Source organism: Saccopteryx leptura, chromosome 1 (genome assembly GCF_036850995.1).
Source record: "Saccopteryx leptura isolate mSacLep1 chromosome 1, mSacLep1_pri_phased_curated, whole genome shotgun sequence".
NCBI classification, from domain to species: domain Eukaryota; kingdom Metazoa; phylum Chordata; class Mammalia; order Chiroptera; family Emballonuridae; genus Saccopteryx; species Saccopteryx leptura.
The window spans coordinates 133,158,815-133,178,372 of record NC_089503.1 but is presented as its reverse complement, the minus strand read 5'-3'; the positions used below and the strand labels follow the sequence as shown (position 1 = coordinate 133,178,372).

At 57.0% G+C, this 19,558-nt stretch overlaps 2 protein-coding genes across 13 annotated transcripts in view; one reads left to right on the top strand and one right to left on the bottom strand.

Annotated features, from left to right (window-relative positions):
* Nucleotides 1–10,260, top strand: part of NKD2 (NKD inhibitor of WNT signaling pathway 2) — a 32,031-nt gene extending 21,771 nt beyond the window's left edge. For both annotated transcript variants that reach the window (XM_066375106.1, XM_066375097.1), the window contains 7 exons: nt 5,356–5,416; nt 6,008–6,135; nt 6,583–6,678; nt 7,357–7,504; nt 7,829–7,913; nt 8,552–8,679; nt 9,076–10,260. In XM_066375106.1, the coding sequence (XP_066231203.1) occupies nt 5,356–5,416; nt 6,008–6,135; nt 6,583–6,678; nt 7,357–7,504; nt 7,829–7,913; nt 8,552–8,679; nt 9,076–9,668 (1,239 nt within the window). In that variant the 3' untranslated portion in view covers nt 9,669–10,260. The remainder of the gene's footprint in view (nt 1–5,355; nt 5,417–6,007; nt 6,136–6,582; nt 6,679–7,356; nt 7,505–7,828; nt 7,914–8,551; nt 8,680–9,075) is intronic.
* A 3,793-nt stretch (nt 10,261–14,053) lies between these two features.
* The window catches only part of SLC12A7 (solute carrier family 12 member 7), a 91,070-nt gene continuing 85,565 nt past the window's right edge, over nt 14,054–19,558 (bottom strand). For 10 of the 11 annotated variants that reach the window (XM_066375002.1, XM_066375010.1, XM_066375021.1 and 7 more), the window contains exons 23-24: nt 16,660–16,793; nt 14,054–15,746 (exon numbers count right to left, since the gene is read on the bottom strand). In XM_066375002.1, coding sequence (XP_066231099.1) covers nt 15,655–15,746; nt 16,660–16,793 — 226 coding nt within the window. In that variant the 3' untranslated portion in view covers nt 14,054–15,654. Of the gene's footprint in view, nt 15,747–16,659; nt 16,794–19,558 lie in introns of those variants that run through there. The other variant, XM_066375083.1, reaches the window with a different exon arrangement.

The window sequence follows — 19,558 nt, the reverse complement described above, 5'->3', positions numbered from 1 at the left end:
GAACACTGGCCCCGTAGGTCCCTGTCCTCCTCCCTCAGACCTATGGCTGTGACTTGATGTGGAAAAGGGTCTCAGCAGATGTGACCTTCATCCTGGCGGAGCCCTAACTTCCCACGTAGGTATCTTTCTAAGAGGGGGCAATGGGAGACTTGACACAGAAGAGACACAGGGAGAGGCGACAGCATGTTGGAGGGATGCGGCCACCAGGAGCCGGAAGAGACAGATCGGGTCCTCCCCTGGAGCCTGGGGGGGGGGGGGGGGAGTGCTGCCCTGTGACACTTGGCTTTCTGATCTCTGCCCCAGAACTGTGAAAGCATACATTTCTATTGTTTAAGCCCCCAGTTTGTGACCATTTGTTACTGCTGCCCTAGGACACAATTACACTGTCCCCCGGGCCCAGTTGTCCTCCACAGACCCTGTTTATTGAAGCCCATATCCCCAAGACCTCTGCATTAACCTCCTTTAAAGAACTGTAGGCTGAGCTAACAACGGCTCTTTCAAGTAAAACACACACACAGGTTTTAACCGTTTGGAAAAGAGGAGACAGCTGCCCTTCCTGGGAGGACACAACGGAATTAACCCCAAGGGCTGCTGTTTGGAAAAGAAGCGGGTCTTACAAGGTCCTTTTTTTCATGATGCTCCGCCTTGCTCAGGCTCCCCGGCAAGAAGCAGTAATTCTGCCACACGGGTTTCTTCAAAGATCTTTCCCAGGGGCGGGAAAGGGAAGCCTTTGTTTTACGCAAGAGCGTGGGGTTTCCAAGGAAAACAAGAGGCCCCTGAAAACTGGGAATGTGTTTGCTAAGATCCCAGATGCACCAAATTTTGAAGGAATATGTGAACACTGAAAAGCAGAGACACTCAAGATGTGGTTATTTGCCTCACAAACGGTTTCTCCTTTCCTGTCTCACCTTCAGTGCCTTAAAAAGGAGCCTGTCTCCTGCCCCTCCCTCAGCCAGGGGCCAGATTGGGAAGACAGGCAGGGTTGCAGACTTTCATAGGGATGAGGCTGGGATACCTTTGGGGGTGGCAAAAGGAGTGAGCAACAACTGATGTTCCAGGAGGGGGTTGGGGGTCTCTACCACAGGGATCTCAGATCAGGAAGGCTGGTGAGGGGCATCCCCAGAAGGGGGGAAGGGGGACAGCTGTCCTGCCCTGGGCAGGGCTCTGTGGGAGGTGGGCACTTTCTGGACTTCAAGAGATGGGGTGTGTTTGTGCCCTGTCTCACTTGAGGGCCCCAATTATCTGGGATTCGACAGCCTAGGAGGTCACCCCAACAGGGAGGGGCCACACATCTGGCCAACATCCCTGTGGTAAGTTTATCCATCACAATTAAAGCTTTTGGCCCTCCTGTTTAGCCAAAGCAGCTCAGATTAAAGGGCATTTTGATGTAACCAGGACGAATTTGACTGAAACCACCGGTCACAGGGACAAGAATTGTTACTTTTCTCCCAAATGTTTTTTCCCCCTTATTTGAGCCTCTCTGCATCTCAGAGGTAGTAGCTGGTTTAGCTCATAGATAAACACTGTGGATTCTAGTGTTGGGATCTATGTGGATGAACATATTTTTCAAATGGAACTTCCAGGAATGTGAGCGCACTAGTCACAGGCTGTTGTATCCACTGCTGACTATTGTATCCATCCTTCATTACTGCAGCGTGGGGAGCAGTACAGGAGGCTGACCGGGGTCTGCGCTCACCTGCCCGCTGTCTCCTGGCTGCATGTCCTATCGGAGCTGCACCACCGGCTCTGCTCGGTTCTGGCACTTTCCTGGAAGTGGGTCTGGAGCTTTGGCAGTTTTGCCGAGCAACTTCTTGCAAGTGCTGTGCACACTTGGTCGCAGCCCCTTACATTTGGAGGACACAGTACTACCATTTACTTTTTACTTCTCTGATTGTAATGAGATGATAGTGTGCTCAGGTCGGGGTGGAATCATCTAGAATCATGCAGGATCTGAGCACTTGGACCTTAGTTTGGCTGGGCCCCTTGGGTGTTGTTGAGGGGACATGGTAGAAGAGGCAGTAGTCAGAACCCTGGGATAGAAGGGGGCTCTTCACCAAGCAAGTTTCCCGTCTACCCCGCTCCGTGTCCCAGAGAAGGTACAAGCTGGGGCCTCCCGAAGGTCTCAGTATCCACTGTGGCAGTCTTTTTATTTTTTATTTTTTATTTTTCTGAAGCTGGAAACGGGGAGGCAGTCAGACAGACTCCCGCATGTGCCCGACTGGTATCCACCCGGCACGCCCACCAGGGGGCGATGCTCTGCCCATCCGGGGTGTCGCTCTGTAGAGACCAGAGCCACTCTAGAGCCTGGGGCAGAGGCCACGGAGCCATCCCCAGCGCCCGGGCCATCTTTGCTCCAATGGAGCCTCGGCTGCGGGAGGGGAAGAGAGAAACAGAGAGGAAGGAGAGGGGGGGGGGTGTGGAGAAGCAAATGGGTGCCTCTCCTGTGTGCCTTGGCCGGTAATCGAACCCGAGACTTCCACACGCCAGGCCGACGTTCTACCACTGAGCCAACCGGCCAGGGCCTTTTTCCTTTTTTTTTTTTTTTTTTTCACTGTGGCAGTCTTGAGGGGCCACTGGCCCTCCCTGCAGGCTCCAGCCGACAGCCCCAGCCTGGACACCAGCTGATTCTGACTACCCTTTATAACATGATTTCTGTTGTCGTAGACCTTAGACCTCCAGCACCGGTTTTTCCCCACACCCAGGAAGTCCGGGCACCGCCCCTGCTCCACCAAAATGCCTGGGACCTCAGCTTCATGACTTGTTTAAATTTTGCAGGAAAAAATTTAACCAAAAATCAGATTTTTAGACATGGTTGGGCTTTTTATCTCGCTGTCAGCTCAGCCCCGCCCAGAGGCTAGGAAAGCCCTTGGAGCTCTCGGGCCCCTGCATTGCTTGGTGCGTCCAGCCCCAATGGGCGCTCGTAGAAACCGTAGAACCCTGCGGAGCCATTAGCACCGTGGCAAAATCAAGTTTTCCAAGTGTCAGAGACTGTACAAAAAGGGAAGGAAGTAGTATCTTTTAATAAGTAGGTGTTATTTCTTATTAAATCAAGCTCAAGCATATTCCCCAACTGGAATCCTAAAAATGAACGGTATAAGTAGCCTCGTTCTGAGGGTACACACGGGGCTGTGGTGTGGGGCGTAAGGAGAGAAAGACACGGGGCAGAGAGCAGGGGTCTCTCGGCTCATTCAGAGCCCTCCCTGGGCCCGAGTCACACACCCTCACGTTCCATCTTCCTCAGGGTGTGGTCTCAGCAGTGATGGTGTCTGACCTGTCCCGGGTGCCCCATGGTGGTGCCCCCGGCCCTGCTGGAGCCCCGAGAAGCCTTCCCTTCACATGCATGGGCCCACCGTCCTCTCTGCCCATTTCAGAACTCACCCGCTCTGCGGCCGAACAGATCTTCCAGAAGCCCCGAGAGGCTGGTGTTTCATCCCTCAGGTCACCCCTGCTGTATTCCCAGGAGGTCGTGGGGAGACCTCAGTGGAACCTGTCGGGGTTCCATTCTACATGCAGAGGGGATGTCCAGGCTCATCCTCACCAAACGCAGGGAGTGAGAGCCCGAAATCGCTTGTGTTTTGATCTCCTCAGTTCCATGTACCCAGATGTTTAGGGCATTTTATGTTCCTCCTCGATGCCTCCTGAGAAAGAAGCAGTTTGTATGTTTGGATGGAAGTGTTTGGTTTTTCTTTTGTTTTGTCTGCTGCCATTGAGCCTCTCAGAAAGAATGGGCTGGAGATGCCGTGCTTTTTAAAGAAGCATTGCGTGCAGTGCTTTGGAGGAAGGCAGGCATCCCTTTTCCAACAGCTGATGGACGTGTGCTGCCTGGGGTCACTCGCAGGGCCTCGCTGGAGAGTCTAGCCGGGGGCGCCAGGCTTCCTGCATGAGGAAGCCGAGAGCATGTGACAGGCATAGCGGCCACGTGGCTGGTGCTGTGGACGTGGTGGACGTGGAACCCAAGCTCCCTCTTGTCTCTTTCAGTGACTGGGTGCCTTGGGTGACCTCATGCCAACAGGTTCCTGTGGTCAGTGGTCAGCGTTCAGATGCTGCCAGGCCAACACCGGGGTTCGGATGTTTTTGATGAAACATAAAGCGGGAGGGGAAGAGGCTGCTCCCATGGCCAAGGGTTGCCGTGTCTCTCTCCCACCGGCTGGGCACGAGGCGCCCTCGCCCGCTGTGCCGCCTTGGGACGGCAGGGTGCAGACGTGACCTCCCGGATAGGTAGACTCTGTCAGCCCTTTGGCACAACAGGAGGAGAGCTGGCAGTGCAAATCTGTCTGACTCCACAGTGCTTACACCCTGGAGGTGACGTTAGGCCTGGTGTCCTCCTCACGGCCGGTAGCCTGGGGATGGCACCGGGTCCATCTGGAACCTTCCACCACCCCCTGCCAGGGCCCTGGCCAAGGACAGCTGAGCATCAGGGGTGACCCTGATGGGCTTCCTGTCATTGGATTCCAGGCCTGTAGCCAAGGGAAAGATGAGGGGCCTCTAGTGAGGCTGTGGCTCCGGTCGGGAGGAGGGCTAAAGCTGTGGACTAGAGGGCTGCCCCGCCAAGGAGCCCTGGGGGTTTGTGTCCACACGCAGACACTCTGCATCTACTGTCTGCTGGGCCGTCAACACTCTGCAGCCATCAAGCCAGGACAAAAATGTCTGGGGAGTAGAGGGCTTGTGCTCGTCCAGAGCCCTGGGAAACACTGCTGTCCCTGGAGCGAGTGGCTCGTGCAGGCACGTGTCTGTCAGGCGGAGTCCTCTGGTTCAGGGTGCTTCCCTGATCCCCCGGTTCTCGTTGCCTTTCCTCGTGTTCTTTACTCTGTGGGCTCTTTACGAGGACCATGCGAGCTTTTGTTCTGTCAAGTTTCTGTTGGAAGTCTCTTGTTTTTCTTTCTTTCTTTCTTTTTTAATTGAATTTGTTGGGTTGACCCTGGTTAACAAAATTATAGAGGTTTCAGGTGTCCAATTGTACAACACATCTCTGTACACTGGGAATCTTCCATTTCTCCATGACTAGTTTTGGGATTGGCTCTGGAAGCTGAGGGGCTTCCCTAAGCAGGCCCCTCGGCCTCACCTGGCTGCCCCGGGGAGGCGCCTTCCCACCACAGCAGGGAGCCCAGCCCCCTGGGTTCTCGGCAGCTAGGGGGCAGCACTCCCCTAGTTCCTGTCTGGCAGCTGCGTCTTGTCCCGGAGATGGTTCTAATGGAACCGGACGACACCGTGGGATGTGCATGTATTTTACTTCCTAAAAACCTGAGGCTTAGTGAGGTGGGGACAGGTTGGTGTCTCTGTAGTGACAGCCAAGAAGGCTAGTGTCCATGGCGGCCCTGCTGAGCCTTGTGGTCACACTCCCTGTTCTCCCTACAGGAGCTTCTCAGTGGGGATCTGAAGGACGGACCTTTCCGGGAGGACCAGTGTCCTCTTGAGGGTAAGTCCTGCTCCCCAAACCTCACACTGTACTCTGTACCCCAGGCATATGCCCCAAACCTGCCCTCAGGGCACCTGGATGAGCCGAGTCCGTGATGACGTAGACCACCCGCGCTCCATGCTCCTTAGCTTCCCCACCAGACCCAGACCAGCCCAGGGCAGCCTCCTCCCCACCTTGCCCTCCAGAGCCCCTGCTGGCCGGGTGGGGTAGAGCCAGCAGGACACAGCTGGCCATGGCCATCCGAGGCGAGAGGGGGGGACATAGCTGGCCATGGCCATCCGAGGCGAGAGGGGGGGACATAGCTGGCCATGGCCATCTGAGGCGAGAGGGGGGGACACAGCTGGCCATGGCCATCCAGGCGAGAGCGGAGGACACAGCTGGCCATGGCTAGCCCAGGTGAGGACACAGATCATGCCCTCGGCACAGACCCCTTGACAGGTCCTTGTTCTGGAAGGGTGGGCTGGCGGCTCAGGCGCACTAGAAAGGACCACAGGCTCCCCAGCGCGCCTTCCCGCATCTCCACTGCCCGGAGCCGCCTGCTTGGGCCGGATGAAGGGAAACGTGCCTCTTCACTCCTTCTTGTACCTCCAGTGGCACTCCCCCCCGAGAAGGCTGAAGGTCGAGAGGGTACCGGACAGCTCTTCAGTGCGGATGATGTTGAAAGAGGGGCAAACCGCGAGGGCCCACGAGGCCTGGGCAAAAAGCACCTGAACATTGACGTAGGTCTTTGCTCCACCTCCCGGTGCGGGGGCGTCTGCAGCTGGGCTAGGCGCACATCAGTCCTAGAAGGGGCTCCTGCCTGGGCAGCTGGCCCGAGGTTCTGTCAGTTGGAGAAGTTAAGCAAAACTTGCCTATGCTTCCAACACCCACAAGCTCTGGGGAAGGCGGGGGGGGCAGGGGGGGGATGAGGGTTGTGCAAGGAAAGAGCTGCTGCGAATCCAGCCCAAACTGGCCAGGTGGCTGGCAGCAACAACCCAGCACCCCCCAGGTGTGATGCCAGCACCATGGGAATGACACAGAGGTCCACCATTGGTCTCCCGGCCCATCCAGGGCAGGAGCTTGAGGGGTCAATGGGAGGCGGCCTGTTTTCCCAAGAGATGGGGAAAGCTCGGGGTCCCAGTGCAGGGTGACGACCCCACCTGCCCCTGTCCCCATGTGCCCTGCAGGCGCTCCAATGTGATGTCTCAGTGGAGGAGGACAACCGCCAGGAGTGGACCTTCACGCTCTATGGCTTTGACAACAGTGGGAAGGCCACCAGGGAGGTGATACGCTTGTGTCTTTAGAACATAGTCCACGGGGCAGGGGTCTGGCAGCAGACAGATACCGTGCCTCTGGCATCAGTGATGGGGAGACAGGCTAAGCCCTCTGGGGTGGGAGGAGAGGCCGGACCTTTCTCAGGAGGGCGGGCGGGAGTGACTGACCTAGGTAACCAGTGGAGCCCAGGTGGTCAGCACTGTTTCCTGCACAGCCTGCTTCTGGAGCCCCCTGAGGCTCAGTGAGGCCAGCTGCCCCTCCTCAAGGTGGTGAGGGTCCCAGGAGTGCCCCTGGCCCTCCCCTCTGCTGGCCTGTGTGTCCAGGATGGGCATGGTGCCCCTTGAAAGGAAGCAGACATGTAGGACACGGAAATAGTGTCTCTGGGTTAAAGAGCAACACTTTGGTAGTTACCTGATTGCAAAGTCCTTTGAACATATAAATTCAGTGTGAAATTGAAAAGTCCAAGAAATGTGATGCCAGCAAAAGCAGGGCTACCTGCCCGTCTGTTTGGTGCCTTGTGGGGCTAAATGTGGGCTGAGAAAGGCTGCTCAGTGAGTCATCCTGTCTGAGCCAGGGTCTGTGGGATGCAGAGGGGCTCCAACAGGCAGGCCGCCTGGAGGTAGTGGCGTGGGCGGGCAGTCCCCAGACCAGTCCACCAGTGTCCGTGACATCAGTGCCATCCTTAGGACATGTCCAGCCTGATGCACACCATCTACGAGGTCGTTGACGCCTCAGTCAACCACTCCTCTGGCAGCAGTAAGACCCTGCGCGTGAAGCTGACCGTCAGTCCTGAGCCCTCCAGCAAGAGGAGGGAGGGTCCTCTCACTGGCCAGGGTGAGGGTGAGGGGCCTGGGTCCCCGCTCAGATGCCCTGAAGACCCTGCTTTAAATGGCAGCCCACCCCCTCCCTGCAGACACCCTTCCTGGCCCCCACCCCCACTCTGCACCCCCCACAGCCCCCCGTCATCTCCCACCTACCAAGCCACAGGGGTTACTGTTAACCCCATTCCTCTCCCACCCCCACCAGAGCAAAACCTCTGTGGTTTCCTAGACATGGAAAGCGGGGCCCGGCACCTGGTGGGGGCTCAGAAGTGTTTGCTCATAAAGGAGTGAATGAATGAACACATGAACCAATGAATACGTGCATTTACTCTTTCAGAGCGGGAGTCCACTCGCTGCAGGACAGAGGGTGAGATCTCCGAGGACCCCAGGGTGGCCGACAGGAGACTGTCTGCTCACATCAGGTGAGGAGCTGGGGTCCAGCACTTTCCTCCAGGTGTACCCTCAGGTTGGTGCAGCCCAGCCACACGCCTGCTTCTTGCAGGGGCTTCCCCCTCAGGGCAAACTGCCAGGACAGGGACCTGGGTACAGGGGAGCCCTGGGGACAGCTTCCCATTGGGGTGAGGGTACTGTCTTATGGCCCGGCACTCCGGCTGGGGCTGGGCACACCCAGCATCTGTCTGAGACAGGTGAGGCTTAAAGGGCAGCTCAGCCTCAGAGCCTCAGTCCGGCATAGTCTTTGGCACACTGGGGTTCCACTCACTGAACTGTGGAGGTGACACGGACAGTGAAGGTCTCAGGGCAGTGACCCGCTCTCTGACTCGGGGACTGACTGGGCATTCTACGTGGACCAGAAGATGGGAGTTCCAGGTTCCCTAAGACAACTCGCAACAGTGGTCCCGGGGTCTGGATGGGGTCCTGGGCCCCTGGGGATCTTGCTGCCTTGGACACCCACCCTTTCTGATGTTCCTCTCCGGGAGGTGGACACTGGTCAGAGCCCACTGCCCAGGACCGTCTGTTCCAGTGCCCCCTTAATCTCTGAGGGATGTTTGCTCTGGTCTTGTGCGGAAGTCAGGCCCCATCTGCCTTATGCCCCACACAGGAGGCCCAATGCTGACCCCCACCCCTGCCCCGTGAGGGGACCATACTGTGTGGATGAGAACACTGAGCGGAGAAACCACTACCTGGACCTGGCTGGAATAGAGAACTACACGTCTAAATTTGGACCTGGTAGGTACTGGGGTAGTCTCCTGGGCAAGAGGCCCAGGGTATGGGCCCCCCCTTAGGAGCAGTGCCCTGGCCTGAGGGCGCTAGGGGTATGGACCCCCCCTTAGGAGCAGGGCCCTGGCCTGAGGGCGCTAGGGGTATGGACCCCCCCTTAGGAGCAGGGCCCTGGCCTGAGGGCGCTAGGGGTATGGACCCCCCCTTAGGAGCAGGGCCCTGGCCTGAGGGCGCTAGGGGTATGGACCCCCCCTTAGGAGCAGGGCCCTGGCCTGAGGGCGCTAGGGCCCCTGCAACAACCATGCTGCCGCTGCATTGCGTCCAGGTGTGTGTGAGAGGGCCTGGTCCGAGGTGCGATGTCCAGGCCCTGCAAAGGGCCTCACAGTCTGTGTCCCATGTGTGCAGGGTCCCCGCCGGCACAGGCCAAGCAGGAGTACCAGGGCAAGGCCTCACACCCTCCGAGCAGGTCTCGCTCCCAGGAGTCAGATGCTCACAACATGCACAACCGCAGGTCCCAGGTGCTGGCTGACCATGTTCTTCTGGGTGGCGAGCCCACTGCCCGGGCTCTGGATGTGCAACCCCGGCTGAAGGGACAGGAAAAGCAGTTCCTCAAGTCCCCCAAGGGCTCGGGCAGGCCGCCCGGAGTGCCCAGTGGGGGCATGCCCGGTGGGAACAAGCTCGGGAGGGCCTTCAGCTACTACCCACCGGCCGCCCTGCCGCAGCCCTCCCAGGATGGCCACCACCTCCCACAGCCCCCGCCACAGCCCCCGCCACAGCCCTACGGCCATAAGCGGTACCGGCAGAAGGGCAGGGAGGGCCACTCACCCCTGAAGGCGGCACTGGGCCAGCCTGCGGTCATGGAGCACGAGGTGGTGCGGGACCTGCCGCCCGTGCTGGTGGGGGAGGGCTTCTCGGGGCCCGTGGTGCAGCGCCACGAGCACCACCACCATCACGAGCACCACCACCATCACCACTACCACCACCACCACCCGTCCTAGCGCGCACGCCCCAGCTGGCGCCCCAACCGGGCGCCGGCTCCTGTCTCTGGTGCGGGCGGCTGAGGTGCCCCCGGGTGGACACGTGGAGAAGGCCCTTCACTCTTCCTCTGCTCTTCCCTCCGTGCTCTCAACGGATGTCATGTTGAGATGAACACGTTTGATACCACTGATGTTTCCCAGTTATGAAGTGATTCTGTGTAACCCATAAAACCGTATGTAAGCATAGAAAAGTACAATTGTATCTTTCACTTACGATTCCAAGACGGGCCCTGGTGGCATGATGACGTTCATGTTTTTATTGTGGCGCCTCACGCTTCGAATGCCGCAGACTGAGACGCGCAGGGTGGCGAGGCCTTGTACATAGCCAGGACTGAACATGCAGCACGGCAACCCTCCTGTGATTGGTCATTCTGAAGCCCAAAGGGCGTGGTCTGGGGGAGCAGCTGTGCCTCGGTGCACTGCTGCGTGCGCAGGGGCGAGTTCTGCTTCCCCAGGCCGAGCACGGATCATAGTGGAAGAAGGGCAGCCACCAGGGAGGCGTGAGGTGCCCCTCAAACAGTGGTCAAGATATTCAGGAGGTGGGGCCATGAGAGCGAAGAGGAGGGCACGGGTGGGGTGGGGCCAGCAGCAGAATCTTAAGTGGACACAGACATGGACAGCAGGGCCAGAGGAGGTGGTCGGTTCTCTCTAAACATACACACACACAGTCCTCTCAACGGGAGGCAGGATGCTTGTCCTCTGGGCTCACACGTGAACCATCATGGAGCTCACGGCACAGCTTCCACGATGCCCCCCTGTGGAACAGTGTGATCCCCCTGGGAGGGTCAGGAAAAGGGGCAGTGACGGTGTCTGCGGGACATGAGACCTTGACTGGCAGTGTCCCCGATGGCAGGACAGTGGGACTCCTTCCTCCAGCTGAGACAAGCAAGTGGGCTTTCGGGCCTCTTGAGAGTTTGTGCAGGCGACTTTGCATTCACCTTCGTGGAACTGTTTTTAAGAATCAATAAAATTGGTGGTCAACTTGTAATTAAGGTTCCCCTCCCCCAACATAATAAAAATATGTGCATTTTGTAACACATCACAAACTATTCTAAAACGAGCTCAAATAGACACGGTCAGTTCACCTGTACCAGCTTGTGGGTGCTCGTGCTGCACTGGGGGTGTATCTGTGTGTCAGTCTCTGTTTACACAGACGTTTGTAGAAGGAAAATTAATATAGAACTCCAGATTTATGGGTAATGTTTCCTCCCATTTTATTGCTCTAAAAAAGAAAAAAAAAAAAACCTTAAGCCCCAGATTTGGTTTATGATAAGGGGACAGACACTTCAGGCCACTGTCCAGGGCTGCCTGAACCAAGGTTGACATGGAGGCGCTGGGCTCTTTGCGATGAGACTCTGGAGGAGCCAGTGCATCAGCTGCTACTGTCTCCCCCTGCCCTTTCCCATCTCGTCCCTGTTAGTGGCCACTGTAAAGCCGCTCGGGATTTCTGAGTAACTGGTGTGTGTCCGTGAGCCGAGGCCACGTGTGCAGGGAGAACTAGAGGCTCTCGGGGTCTTTCATGGCTGCAGCACTCCCAAATCAGTTTTCCAGGTGTTCAGATCATCAGACCCCAGCTGGTGCCTAGCTGCCCCAGGGCAGAGCGCCCTCTCGTGGGGGCATATCTGTACTCCATTCACACATGAAATCCTGCGGTGACAGCCACACAGATGGCATTGGGATTTTTAAAGAAACACTTGCCATCCCGAACTGGGTCCATTCCTCAGTGTGCAGAGCTCTTACACCTGGTCTCACATTCGGGGAATTTATTTAATTAATCCCAGCTGATCCTTGCAGCTCTGCCACAGCCCTCAGGCTGGTGCTGTGCTGGCTGGCTGGCAGGGAGATCAGATGGGGCCTGAACTTGACTCTGCCCCCAAACCCTAGTTTTAAAAACTACTTGCAAGTGCACTGGACCACCAGCAAACATACCAGAAGCCGAGTGTGCCTGCTGCTTGTGAGTCTGTACAGCACAGAAATGTCCAAACGGAAATGACCACTGCCTGGCCCCGCCTGTGCAAGTCCATCCCACCAGCTCCCGCGGGCAGTGGCGCCCTCTGGCGGGCAGGAGTCACACCTCTCACCTCCTTATGATATGGTGCACTTTGTGACGTCCATAATGAAGAGATGGGAACAGTGCCTGGCCAGTGAAGGAAAGCTTACGCAGACACTCCTCCACGTTAACTGTTAACTCCTGGACCGACAACGTAAAGACGATACTTCCCAGGATGTTTCACAGATAACCGCGCTGGAATCCAGCGGCACTTGCTTCTGTTTGGCCCCTCTCTGCAGCAGTCGTGCTTAAGGGGGTAGATGTGAGCACCTGTCCCGAGACCTCTTGGCCCCGCCTCCTGCATCTTCATCGCCCTCTCAAGAAACAAGGCCACCGCAGAAAAGCCAAGAAACAGACAAGCCAGAGCCACAGCCTTATCTCCTGAGCACTTGACGAGGTCCCAGCGAACACAAGGCTTTGGGGGAAGTTGTACCCGAGAGGCCCCAGTAATGCCAGGCTGGGGAGGCCTGGGACAGAGTGGACAGACTGTGCTGGCCGGGCCCCAGGGGCCTGTGTGTGGGAGCAGAGGTGTGGGTGGCACTGAGTAGGGCTGAGTGGGGCCCAGAGCCCAACGCAACCCCAGGGCTTTTGGTGACAGACATGGGTGGCAGCACCCAGCTGGGTCAGGTGCTGGCAGCCCACCCAGCAAGGGAGAGGTGCCTGCCCACAGGGGGCGAGTGCAGTGGAGCCTCGGGAGGGGCGAGTGCTTCCTCCGCGCACTGTGAGCCGCGGCCAACCAGCCATTGCCACACCTTGGCAGTGAGTTTGCCTTTCAGACCACGTGGGTGCGCCTGCCTGTTGCACCTGTACCCCTCTCCAGGGCTGTCCAATAGCAGGCGTCATGCTGAGTCTGAGGTCCAGAAGACTCTGCCGCAAGACCACAATGCCTGAATTTGCCCCACCACAGAACCTGCTGTGTGGGTGCCCGTGGGCACGGAGCTGTCAGGACCCCGGGATCCTACCAACTCTGCCGGCCCTTGTGGAGCCTGGGCCTCCTGCTCCCGTGACACCCTCACTCCTGCCCCGAAGACTGGCCCCCCTGCTCCAGGTCACGGGGTGAACACCCTTGGCAAAGACTGGCCAGCCCAGCGCTCCAGGTCCCTCTCCACTCTCCAGATGTCCTGTGTCCACCACCCCCACGGCCCTCAGGAGGCGTGGTGGGCAGCTTCACACAGGTCCTGGGCACCCAGTGCTCTTTTTTTTTTTTTTTTTTTTTTTTCATTTTTCTGAAGCTTGGAAACAGGGAGAGTCAGACAGACTCCCGCATGCGCCCGACCGGGATCCACCCGGCATGCCCACCAGGGGGCGATGCTCTGCCCATCCTGGGCGTCGCCATGTTGCGACCAGAGCCACTCTAGCGCCTGAGGCAGAGGCCACAGAGCCATCCCCAGCGCCCGGGCCATTTTTTTGCTCCAATGGAGCCTTGGCTGCGGGAGGGGAAGAGAGAGACAGAGAGGAAAGCGCGGCGGAGGGGTGGAGAAGCAAATGGACACTTCTCCTGTGTGCCCTGGCCGGGAATTGAACCCGGGTCCTCCGCACGCTAGGCCGATGCTCTACCGCTGAGCCAACCGGCCAGGGCCGCACCCAGTGCTCTTGCACATTCAGACCGTACAGACTCCACCATGAACACTTCAGAACACCTTCACTCTAAAAGGAACCCCATGCCCAGTCACTCTCCCCTCCCCCACCTGGTTAACTCACCACCAATCCACTTTATCTGGATCCCACTATTCTGCACAGTACATGTTAAGTGGAATCACATGTGACCTGTGGCTGGCTTCTTTCATGCAGCTCATCCATGGGGTAGCACGTTAGAACGTCATTCCACTTAATGACTGAATTATATTCCAGTGAATGCGTTTACATTTTTAGTCACTACCAACAGCTGGGTGTTTGGGCTCTTCCCACATTTTGGCTGCTGTGACTAGTGCTATGAACATGTGTGTACAAGTTTATGTGAACACACACTTCTCTGGGCTATACACCCGGGAGCAGGATCGCTGGGCCACACAGACTAACAGTTTTAGGACTAAAACAGTTTCCACAGCATCCACACCTTTACACATCCACGTCACACTGCAGGAGTCAGCCTCCGCAGTTCACCTCCATCCTGGTGGGTTTACTGTGACACTGTGTGTTAGAATAAGGGGTCCCCTCTAATCATGGGCTTTATTTACTGATTTCATCCTGATAGAAAATTATTTCAGCAAACTCCTCCAAGCGAAAGGAGGCATCAGGGCATTTTCTGCGGTTGTCTGATTTTTATGCTAAATGCGAAACCAGATTGACTCTTCAGTATTGATTGTATTCAATTTTATTCTTCTACTAACAAAAATCATACAAAGGAACCTGTAAAAAGAAAACAAAATCCACTTGAACAGACTGCAGTTAGTTAGGTGCTCAGAGACTGTGGACGACCCTCGCCACACACCTGTGAGGGAGGCAGGTTTCACTTAACTCAGTGCTGACCCAGGACGGGCACAGTCTGGACCCCTACCCCCAGCCTCGGCTGTGGCTATTTGGCACACACTCTGGCCAGGGGGCACTGATGGCGATGCTGACCGTCTAGGCTGCCCGATGGCTCCTCAGAAGCCTCTGGCAATGCACGCCTAGCCTTTGTCCCAGCATGAACTCCGTAGCCCAAGCCAATTCCCTTGGGAGCCCATGGAAGCCCGAGAAAGCCCAGGGCTCGGTCCTTTGGGCCTCTTTCACAGACAATCTCTTTGTGGACAACTTACTTAGCATTGAGACACCCAGGTGTTTAAACAAATAAATAAGCCACACAGAAAGTGAGGCACAAATTACTGCGGCATCTACAGTGAATGCGATCACGACCACGAGCAGAAAGACCACAAGGTAAAGTGCAAAGTCTATGGATCACTGAAAGGTACCGCGTCAGTGCCATACAGACAGCTGTCACCATCCCCTCCATGCGGAGGAGGGGCACAGGCTTCAGCCGGACAACTCAGTGCATGTGCCCTTCCCGCCCCAGGACTCCTCCCCAGAACCGGTGCCCCTCCCCAGAACGTGAAGCGTGGACATGGCAGTCACAGGAGCAAGTGTGCATCAGATGCTGAACTGTGTGGCGTGCTTGTGGTCCTGAAGGTGTTGCCTCAGCATTTACTGTTTCCACACTGCAGAAACGAGCCTGCCGGGCGGGGCCCACCAGTGCTTCAGCTGGAGTTCCCAGAAGCACACTTGGGCTCCGGGGACTCCTCGACTAGGGGTTCTTCCCTCAGGAGCTTCTTGCAGCACAAACCCAGCGGGACACCCCACCCCGTGTTCCTGCACAACCAGGTTCCCTTACCAGACATCCCCCGAAAGGCGGGGACCTGACCACGGCCACCTAGCTGAGCCTGGGGATGTGGCGTGGGCAGCTGACTTCTCTGCCTTTATTTACGGAAACAAACATGGATACTCAAAGGAACAGACAGATCAAGTGGCTGATAACCTCTACTGAGTCCTTAGCCACAGGCTGACCTTTTACCTTCATAAACAGACCCTAATGGCCCAAGGATCACCTTCAGTCCAAGTGTGGCTTCTTGTGAATGTTCTCGTTGGGGCAGAACTAAATGTGACTGCCACAACAGACCAGGTGGGTGCAACCAAGGAGAATTAATTCTAGAATCCAGAGGTTGTGTGCATGGCCCTCATGAGAGGGACAGCTGTGTCCTCGGCACTCTGAGCCTCCCTTGGAAGCACACGGAGCACCAAGGGCTTCTCACCTCCCCTCAGACTTGAGGAAACCTTTTCAGTCATATGCTGGCTCTCAGCCTAGACAGGAGAGCCTGGTGGTATTCTAGAATCTTCCGTAGGAAGCCATGCTGGCAGGTCAAGGGTCTGTGCATGCAGCACCATCCCTGTGCCTACCCAGCGCGCCTCCAGAGTGGCTGAGCGTTAGGAGTAGATGGTGATCACCTCCCGGCCACTGCCTCTGACCAGGAGGACCCTGTTTAGTCCCTCAGTCAGGACCTCGAGGAACTCCATATCTGGTGGGGACTGAGTTAAGGCCACAGCGGACCCCGCAGGACATGCAGACTAAAGCATGAGGAGGGTATGTCGTCAGGACGCGTTTGAAAGAGGGTGAGGACTGAGTTGAGGAAAGCCAGACCCCAGATCCCTGGGGTAAGGGTGGGAAAGGGTCCTAGGGTAGGGGAGGGGTCCCAGGAGTGATGCCGGCTGCACTGAGGCCACCCACCAAGGGGCCTCTACCTGGTGCAGGTGGCCTGACTGGGAACCTGCAGGAGACCCCCGCCCTCCCTCAGGGCTCTGGGTACAGACCCACCAAGAGGGGTGGGCCTGACAGATTTGTCCACTGTCAACCAAGAAAGCCAAACAGGCCAGCATGTCCTAGTCACCAAGATATAAATTCCTAACTTGTGGTCAGCTTGAGGCTTAAACCTGAGAGCCAAGCCGCTGACCTCCTCCTACTTATCCCCCCACTCCCCAGAGGACGGTCCCCAGACCACACATTCCTAGGCACCCTGGAGCCTGTGTGAGGTCCTGTCCCCTGCATCATGTGGCAGCTGAGCCACATTTAAGGCTGACAGCCCAGTTTGGAGCAGTGTTAACTGTGACCGCTACAGTCACAGCCTCCGCCTCTGTGGCTGGCATACCCCAATCAATCAGGAGGGGCCGAGGGGCCCATGTGGGGACACAGGGTGTGATGGGCAGCAAGGTATTAAGGGGCAACAAGGTAGCAAGAGGGTTCAGAATTGAGCCTTGGCAGAGGCCTGTGGGCTTGTCACCCTAGAGTTGGTCCATCCCAGAGATGGAGTCACACACAGGGTCCTGACAGGCCTCAGGGAAACACCAGGATGGGAGCTGGCCAGGTGGGTGCTTAGAGCCCAGGGTCCGTATCACCTGCCCCCTGCCCTGAGGTCTATACCCAGGAAAGGATACAGTTCTCATCCCCCTGCCGGCTTCTGGGGGGTCCCGGCATGTTCAGCAGGACCAGCTGGGCGTCCTGGGACTTGTTCAGGACGACACCATTGAGCTTCACAGCTGTGTGCATCCTCCTGACGTTGGACTGGTTCCTGCAAAGGGGAGACGGTCACTCTGCCACCCCCACCCCACGATGCTGGGCACCAGGCCAGGTGTGAACCCCAACCGGCCCCACTTCACTCCTGTTGGAAAGGGCCAGTGGAAACAAATCCAATTCAAGTGGAGTCACAGCCCCGAAGGCTCCACGGGAGGTGAACCACAGGAGAACCGCGTTGGGAAGTGGAGGACGGGAGGGGGCATTTATTTAGCAAGCAGAGGGCTCTGGCCTCCAAACACTTTAGACTGCGAATCACTAAAGCTGCCGAGCTTCTAGTTTACAAGCAGGTGTCCACACAGGAGGAACCAAATGCTTCGGGGGCGAGCTTGCCGTCTGGGCGCAGAGAGCTGCTCACACACCCAGGGGCTCTGCATCCCTTCCTGTTGGGATCCCTGGTGTTGTGGCCAAACCTCACTTTAAACACCACCCTGCGGTAATCTGCTAAACAGAGTGCACACGGCAACCTCTCCCTCACCCGACACAGGCTGGGGTGCAGGGAGCCCCGAGATGGTGGCGAAGGAACCAGGCCCCTGCACCTGGCACCCACCCCACTGCAGCCTGAAATCCTGCAACAGAGCCCGAGACCCTGGCCGAGGATGCGGCCACTGTGAAAGCCCACCCAGCTCTTGGTCCTCCTGGGCGCTGCTGCTCCTGGCTACAGCTGAAGGACAAGAAGGCTCCAATGCCTGGCGAGCCGGACCCTGTACTTTGAGTCCTCACTATCCAGTTCTCCATGCTCGACAAAGTAGGTGGAGCGTCCACTGTGCTTTGACACTTCCCCAGGTGTCCTGGGTAGCCCCCAAGGGAGGGTCCCCAGACGACTAAGACTAGGGAGACTGCAGGCCTGCACCCACTGGCACGCCTGGGCACTCAGGTGCCCACAGGACCTCATGGGTCCCCAGCTAGGTGGCCAAGCACCCCCCCCCCCCCGGGAACTGTGCTCCTGAAAGCACTCAGGAGAAGCTGTCCTAGGCACCCCGCCCAATTCAAAGCATTTGCCTCTTCCTGTGCTAGACGGTTCTAGGGTCACACACAGGGGTCCGTGGTCAGCCTCAGGAAGTGCAGCCTGGGCAGTCTGATGGCAGCCCTTCCACATGAGAGGGGCGGGCAGGTGGGCGGGCTGAGGCTGCACACGAGGGTCAGGAAAAGGACTGCAGGATGAATGCCCAGGCCACACTCTTTGATCAATTCAACTCTTAAGCCAAATTAATCCAATAATAACTGCCAATTATTACCAGGAGGAAAACAGGGACACAGACCCTTTATTTTCTCCCTCCAATTCCATCTGATAAAATTAGAGATCAGGTCTCTGTCCACGGCACAGCAGGATCTCTCATCACAACAACCGTGAATTAGGTGCCTGGAGAGACCAAAATTACCAGTGTGCTTGGGGACAGCAGCAATTCTAGAAAGGCGTGTGTGAGGCATTAAAGGGTCTCTTAGGGCTAAGAGTTTGAAAACACATATCTTAAAATCAGAGGTCTGGTCTGAAAGGGCCGGTGGCTCCAGGAGGATGTGCCCTGTTGGGGGTCAGAGGCGCGAATAAGGACAGGGTGGCCCTCACGTCCCTGGAAACAACCCGCCGTGAGTCTACAAAGCAGGAAATGTTATCAGAAATACGCTGACTCTGCCAGACGGAGAGCTTTCAAAACAGGGTTTCAGAGGCTGGAGTCAGAGTCTGGGGTGGAAGGTCCCAGGGACGGTGAGTCGAATGGAAATTCCGCTCCCTGGTGGTGACATGGGGAGGACTGAGGAAACACGGGAAGAAGACGATATGGGCTGACCTCCCACCTTCCAGAAGCTTCGCCAGCCTAACCATGAGGAGGGCCAGACAGGGGAGCAGCCCTAGAGGAACGTCCACTTGTCCATCCATACTTAGTTCTGTCCATAAAATAGCCTCTTCCTGGTTCACTTTCTTCCGAGTCCCCAGGCCTGTAAGAATGCACTCTGACTCTCCTCAATGTGGGGGGAGGGTACAGCTTCCGGTGCCTGGAGCCCCTGTCCTGAGCCCATCTGTGCTGCGTGGGTGTGCGGATCTCAGCAGGCCCACAGCTCAACAGTGCTTTAAGGAGAAACCCTTTCCTGTGTCTACGTGGTTTTGGTTTTCTTTATAGACTTTATGGGGAGGATTTTAAATCCACAGACACAGAGAGCGGAGATACGGAGGTACAGTCCCACTCAGCCCCCCCCCTCCAACAGTCTCCCTGATATGTCCACATATATTCCCTCAAGGGACCAACACTGTCAGGTAATTAACTCAGGTTTAGGGGCCAAACTGAAACGCAGCCACCTGGTCCCCAGAATTCCAGGATGGACAGCGCCTTGGGCTGTGCCACCACAGGAGAAAACGGCCCAAAAGTTCCTGAGGCCGCCAGAGGAGGCGGGGACACACAGACAAAGAAAAAGGGATGGACAGATGGACAGATAGCCTTAGGGGGCCCTCTTCCCACCCAGCCAGCCTGGCCCAGGACCCCTGCCATGGTACTAAGCCCCAGCCTGACCATGCGGAGAATTCATCCACTTCCCCTTTCACATAGAACGTTAAAGGCCAGCAGCTTCCTATGGGGTAAAAGGCATCTGATGTGGGGGACACCAGATATTCTGTGCCCACAGAACAGAGGTTTTGTATCTGAACGCCTTAATCCAGGGGTGTGGATGAATCAACTAACAGCTACCGAGACACATGCTTCCGCTCGGAGTGGGCTCAGGAACAACCCGTCCAGACCTCTGTTCTTCGTGGTATCTGGAGAACGGATCTCA